The following is a 7,066-nucleotide window of genomic DNA, read 5'->3' as shown; positions in this document are numbered from 1 at the left end:
TCTTTTGTCAATCGAAATATTGATGCTGACGCTAAAAACACGAGCGAAAATGAGGAGAGAAAACGGGGAAGAGAGAGAAAGAGGAGATGAGAGAGAGCTGAGAGAGACGAAACAGAAAAGCAAATAGGGATTTCGTAGGGTGTGCGTGTGAGGAAAAAGCAAATCGTAAATCAACCAATGCTAATTTATAATACGAGCTGTATAAACTAATTGGTTCGAAATATTCAATAAAATTCAAACCTGTATTATTCAAGTAATAAATTACTAAATTTAACCACTGTACCGATGGTCCATTGAGCATGGATTAGATTTAAGGGATTGGTATCATGTCAAGGGAATTTTGTGTTCCAACCAATTCTAGAGCTGTTTCTTTCGCAAAATGAAGGTTCTGTTTTCCATATAATTCCCAAGTAAACAGCCGACTTCAGTTGATTAAATATAATTATTTGATATTGATAATTAATACATTATTATAATTGTTCGGTATAAATATTTGATATCTATATTGTAATTTAATTATCAAAACAAAACATACACTAAATACAAGGAAAAGTATTGCAGATGCATGATAAATTGCAACTGGAATTTGTCCTTGACATAGTAATAGGAGATTGTTGAGTACACTATTGTTATTGTACAAAGCCACAAAAGGCATTTATGTTGTATGTTGTGGTAAACTATACTCTTGAGAAATACATAAAAAGAAAAAAAATACTTACAAATAAATATTTTAAGCAGCTCTAAGTAATGGTTAGAAAGAAACTGGGAAGCACTGCAATTATAATCCAAGTGCTTGCACTCTAGATATTCGAGTGTAGGATTTCTCTGAGCCCTCTGTACCAAGTTCAACACATCAAGGACCGTAAGATAACCAACTCAATGGTGAATCATCAGTTACTTGAGCACTTTGCTATGATGGAATACGGCAACAGAGAAGTGAGGCGAGGAGGGGATTCCCATCTTAACCGTTTCACGTGTGAGAAACGTCATGTTGGGAAGAAGAGGAATTTGCAGCGCTTCTTTGAGATGTATTAGCTTGTTGTTTCCGATTTTTCAGGCTCATCATCTGTTACAAGATAAACAGCAAAACCAGAGTTAAAAGTCACTGCGTTATGTGATGGCGAAGTGGAAAAGTTGAGAAAGAGGAGAATTATGAGATTGCTCAAGCTATGAAGTTTCATGCCACTCTTCAAGTATTTTAACAGGTGTACTAAATTCTTTTTAAGTTTTCAGGGATGGGCTGTCCTTATTTACTATAGTTGAGAAGAAAGATCTCCTAGCCTTGATGGATAGAAAACCATGATTGGTTAGTAGGCCACAGAGATATTCTGCATACCAAACAGTGTCTTGATTGCTGGCCTCTTTCCCCTGTTACTTTTCTTCTTTAGTTCAGCTGTCAAATAAACCACAAAACAGAGGATCCAATATCAATCATGTATAACAATGAACACACAATTGACCGTATGTTGCAAACGAGGTCAGCATTTGTCAAAGCTCCATAGATTAATGATCCAAACAGCAGTACACACAATTAAGCAAAACAACATGCACGAACACATGGAGACAGGAAGAGATACCCATTCCAGGCACTTGGTAGTCATTCACAATTTCAAAGTTCTTGTATGTGTACCCGACAAAGTTCATGTCATCCGATGAAATCATCTGCAGAGAAGTAAATAAGCTTGACGGCAATACACAAAAGAAATCAAGAACCCATAATTGGTTCAAGGCTCTGAAGCAGCAAGTGCAACAAATATAAACCTAATGGAACGAGATAGCAGTAACAAATATGAGATAGGCACAAGTCAATCAGGACTTTGTCAGACAAAATTTTGCAGGCTGCTGGTATAATTCACACTTTGCAGGCAAACATATTGGTGTACTATAGAAAAGGTGTCAGAGTGACAAAACTGTTAGCCTAGGTCTTTTGGTTGTTTGGTTGCTGCGGAAATATGAAGAAGAAAGAAAACTTGAATAGAGGATGCAGTATAATTTGGGAAAACTCATTTCACAAGGTGAGAAATGAACGAAAGCTTTTTTAGACTTTTCTCCTTCTACAAGATTTTTATCATCTCCCTTCTCTCCATTCCTTTCCTCATTGTGTAACTTAGACAACCAAACAAACTTGATATTCTGTATTTCTTTGATTTCTATTTCCTTGGCGAAATCCTTCAACCAAAGCCTAAGTGAAAATCTGTGTTAAGCAAGTTATATCGAATTGAAGCTAATTTTTATGTTCAAGGCAGGGGCCAAACTAATCAACATTTAAACCAATATAGCTGTAAGCATATTCTTCCTACAAAATCCCCTGAATCTTGCTCTCCAGACAACTACTCTGTCCAAGAACAGACGTCCTACTCAACTTATCAAAATTCCTTAATTTTGTTCTTACTTTTTCATTTACATCCAGTTCTGAACTTTTAACCTTTTTAGTTCTACAATCTGTTATGTAAACAAATTCTCCAGAATGCTTCAGCTAAATATGTGCTGTTCTTTCAAAATGGAACAGACTGAGGATGGAACTGGAATAAAGTAAACCACTTTCAAGACTAATGCTAGAAGCAAGATAACAAAAATGGCTAAAAACAGTAACAAGCAGTACTGCAGCCCCATACATATTATATCACATATTTATAAGAATAAAACTCTCTCCAAACATATATTCAAAAAAATTAACCACCAGGAGTACCTTTCTCCATGGAGCAGATTTTGATGAAGTTTGAGAATGGTGTTCAGACTGCAGGCCACAAGACAATTGGGGTGAGCTAAACATTTGTTTCAGAAAATGGGCAAATTCACAAGGAAATGAAATGTTTCATGGGACACAAAAACCTCTTCAAACTTTTCAAAATTTTGGGTGTCCAGCTCATCTTTGACTTCAGGAAGAAATGCAGCTTCCATATTGTATATGCTGTCCCAGTCAATACCCTTAAACCAGGGATGGGCCTGAACAAACAGACATTATGGTTAGTCACCATCAACTCATGAACAAGAACTCAGAATACAACAACCACACAGCACCTTTATTTCATCAGCCCCATTGGAGCCAAGCCTCCGATCAACACTACAAAGTAGTTTGCTTATCAGGTCTTTTGCTTCTCTAGAAAGTTTAGCTTCCTCGGGAAATTTTAAATGTGCTTTCCAGTTCACTATCTGCAAAACAAGGAATAAGTCCAAATCAACTTCACAGTTCTTGTCCTATATTCACTACATGGTGAGCATAGAGAAGGAAGTGATAAAGCAAATGAACTGCAAGACAAGGAGGAAAATTATTCTTAGCATAACATTGTGTAACTTCACGAACTGTTGGGAGAGAGGAACAAATATGCATTCAAGATCCAAAAAAAAAAAAAAATCAAGTGTTTCATTTATTGGCATTAAACCAATGCAGCAAAAGCAAGGCATAAGCTTTCAAACAATATGACTAATTTATGAGGTTTCGACCTCCTGATCCAGTGTCAAATAATTAAAGAGCAGAACACGAGGAGGAAGAGAAGTTTTCATTCATTGACAAAGAACACAGGAACACTTATGTCTAAAAGCAAAAATTGTAAAATCTACCAATAATGGCTCTCTAGGTCCAAAGTTATGACTATAGAATCCAGGCTTTACCTTCCTACATGTGGACATTGGATCATCAGCATAGAAGGGAGGATAACCCACAAGCATTTCATACATGATTGAGCCAACGGACCACCTGTTCAATAAGGGCAAACCTCATATTCCAATAGTAGATACTAGATGGACGAAGGCAACATCCCCACAACTTCACTCCAACATGAGGAATGGGGCTTGCTTCTTTGATAGATAACAAAGATTACAAAAGAAGAGACTCCTTTAACATGTATAGTGAAACCCAAAAATTCTATAGGTAAATGAGAACTAACCAATCACATTCCATTCCATATCCCTTCTTCAGTAGAACCTCTGGAGCAATATAATCGGGTGTACCAACAGTGGAATAAGCCTGTGGTCAGTGAGAAAGAAACAATTAGAAAAGACAGGACTATAGCCCCAAGTAAATGATCAAGATAAAAACATTCTGACAAATGAAACAGCTACATTTCAGCATTAAATTGATGAACATTAATCAGCTATCAAAGCCAATGCTTGTGCCTGAAGGACTACCTAAGTAGTAAATAATCTAGATAATAACATTCTGGCAATCGAAAAAATGATGCTTCATTTCAGCATTAAGAATGATGCACATTGTACAGCTATCCAGGCCAATATTATTACTAGACAGTAACATCTTGATATATTAGCAATACGAAAAAGAATACCGAAATTGCATTTTACTAAACTTACGAGCATTCTCCTATTTTTGTGCCAATGTTGTAATTGCTCTTGTTGTGTGCGTGTTGAAGTTGGACTGTGTTCATCACTTTTTGAAGTTGCATTAAAGCTGTCTCTAACTGAAAAGTCCTCTAGTAGAGTACTACAATCTAAAGGCTTGCACAGTCCAAAATCTGATAGTCTTAAATGACCATATCTATCAAGTAGTAAGTTATCAGGCTTGATGTCTCTGTAGCAAAACATATATTAGAAAATAGTTAGAAAAACTCGAGAAGCCTAATAAAGAAAGATTTACAGCCTGCTTAATTGAACTATGCATTAGACCATCCACTTACCTATGTATATAATTGTGCTTATGAATAGATTCCGTAGCCAAAACTGTCTCCGCTACATAAAATCTGGCCTCGTCTTCAGTCAAAACATATTTTCTCATTAATAAAGTCATCATATCTCCACCCGGGAGATATTCCATGATAAGATACAGATATTCCTCATCTTGAAAAGAACAATAAAGTTTGACAATGCAATTATTGTCCACCTCTGCAAGCAGATTCCTTTCAGCTTTCACATGTTCAACCTAACAAATGCACAATCTAGCATCAGTAATATAGTAAACAAAACTCTGTCTAGATCATCTGGACACCAATAATCAAGTACCTGGCCTCTACGAAGCATTTCTGACTTCTTAAGCTTTTTCATCGCATATACTTGACCTGTTGTCTTTTCCCTGCAAACTCTAACCTGCAAATCAATGAAACTAATTTATTTGGCTTCTTCTGTAATAAAAGAGCTTGGATGTTCCAAGACATTTGATTCATCAAAACACAAACATTTAAAGCAGTTTCAAGGTCCCTGTCTTCTATCTCTCAACCAACAACGACTCGCCATAACCTCTCCCACCTCCAACCATTGACTCCAATCACCCATAGTGCTATATATTTTCTTACCGACTAGATCAGTTGAGCGGCTTGAGCCCCAGATACAAAATAAAATATTATGAAATTATTTATATAAAAGCAACCAAAGAAATATATGTAAAACTAAATAGACATACTTAGTGTAGTAATCTTACCTCCCCGAAAGCACCCTTTCCAATCATTGTCAGTAACTCAAAATCGGCAACACCCATTTTGTGCCTCTGAAGGCGCATATATTCAGTTTCCTTCTTCTCTAAAAACTTTAATAGGTTAGTTTGATCTTCCTCAGATACATCAGCATCAGCTAGCTTCCTTTCAAGTAAACTTCGCCTGTTTAAACATAAATGTGACACAATAAAGTCACTTGTGATGATAAATAAAAAAAGTAGCATTTTCTACCTTGAGAAATATAAAAACCCAAATTATTATGCCAAGAAGCAAGTAAAGGTAAAATAATGTTTCCATGGTGATACACTTATTATGATAGATAAAAGATTAATCCTGAGAAGATTTATGTCTTTGGTTGTCTCTTTAGCCGCAGGGAATAATGATAAACAACTGTTCAAACAAATACACCACATTGACATAATATTTCCTTTTGAAGGCCACTACCACATAATCATCTGGCTTAGAATGTTGCTAATTATGGCAGGAGAGAGGTGTTATCTACCTGGACTAACTTAGCATCACTGGCTCCATAATCTGATGCCACATTCAGTTTCTATAGTCACTTTGTCCTTAATTAGATTCCAGTACAATTTATCTTACATGGAATATGTTGCTGCCTACAGATGGAGGCATTACGAGTAAAACGCGCTTTTCTGTTGCAAAAATATTCTGCAATACAACTGAAATACAGATGTAGACTTAGTGTACCGTACCGTTCTCTCCTCTCCTGAAGGTTTCTCATCTGCTCCTTGTAATGATTTTCAATATACTGCTTCGCAGCAGCTGCCCTCTGTCTCGTGAGTGTTGAGACTTCCTCAGGCATAGGGGGTTTTGCATCGTCCCTTGAACTCGCCATTGGCTCCTTCTTTTCAGTTGATGAGTTATTTCGTGATTGCAACCTCTTGAACCAACCCTTCTCTGAATCCATTGATTTCTTTACCTCAGCTCAACACCATTTGCAAGCAGCTCCTTGACCGAGTCTCAGTCCAAGTCGGTAACATGATCAACCGTCAATGATCAAAACAGAATGCTAGTGCCACCTTCGCACCTAAATTAGAAGCAGCATAGATAGAAATCACAAACATCTATGAAAACCATGCCAGAAATGTCATAATGCATAACGTATTATTGAAAAAACATACCTTGCTTACAAACTTAAACCTACCTTTCCCTAAAACACAAAACCTGCGATTTTCAAAACAACATTAACTTGTAAAATGTCATCAAAATATGAGTCTCGCGCGGTACATATACGCAACACGATTGTTACTCTATGCAAAGAAGCTAAATTTGATCAAGATTAAAGCCACATAAATTTTCCTGAGCATAATACGCAACAATGCACCTTTGATCATAGCAATACTTGAACTTGAAAACACCAAAGAATTCAACAACCTAGATTTGACTCAACGTGTGAAAATCCACATAGTTTCAAACTCACTCGATAACAAACAACACATAATCGAGCATAAGTTCTTCCTGTACTAACGGAGAATGACAAAATGTATAACTATAAAAGGAAACAGCAATAGGCAGAAAAATCGGTTTACCGCCAAATCTTTAGAGACGTCAAGAGAACACTGATCCACTAAAATTACAAATGTGCATATACACGCATAAATATATAATTATAAAAGCTAATTACACTTAGACCCCCGAGATGTCAAATTATATATTTTTTTAAA

At 36.4% G+C, this 7,066-nt stretch overlaps 2 protein-coding genes across 2 annotated transcripts in view; both read right to left on the bottom strand.

Annotated features, from left to right (window-relative positions):
- LOC105165659 (pentatricopeptide repeat-containing protein At4g19191, mitochondrial) overlaps window positions 1–315 on the bottom strand; it is a gene marked incomplete in the record, with an annotated part of 4,217 nt that extends 3,902 nt beyond the window's left edge. The window contains 1 exon segment of the mRNA XM_011084739.2: window positions 1–315.
- LOC105165658 (serine/threonine-protein kinase tricorner) lies at window positions 533–6,860 on the bottom strand. Its single transcript, XM_011084738.2, has 15 exons — window positions 6,727–6,860; window positions 6,524–6,566; window positions 6,095–6,429; window positions 5,369–5,543; window positions 4,954–5,037; window positions 4,632–4,873; window positions 4,309–4,525; window positions 3,888–3,967; window positions 3,613–3,697; window positions 3,022–3,153; window positions 2,833–2,946; window positions 2,690–2,737; window positions 1,578–1,662; window positions 1,337–1,393; window positions 533–1,066 (listed from the first exon to the last, which is right to left on the bottom strand). The coding sequence occupies exons 3-15, from the start codon at window positions 6,307–6,309 to the stop codon at window positions 1,032–1,034; spliced, it is 1,569 nt and encodes a 522-aa protein (XP_011083040.1). The 5' UTR covers window positions 6,310–6,429; window positions 6,524–6,566; window positions 6,727–6,860; the 3' UTR covers window positions 533–1,031.

The sequence above is a fragment of the Sesamum indicum genome, linkage group LG6, assembly GCF_000512975.1.
Source record: "Sesamum indicum cultivar Zhongzhi No. 13 linkage group LG6, S_indicum_v1.0, whole genome shotgun sequence".
NCBI classification, from domain to species: domain Eukaryota; kingdom Viridiplantae; phylum Streptophyta; class Magnoliopsida; order Lamiales; family Pedaliaceae; genus Sesamum; species Sesamum indicum.
The sequence above is the reverse complement of the archived record's forward strand: the minus strand, read 5'-3'. Positions and strand labels throughout refer to the sequence as shown.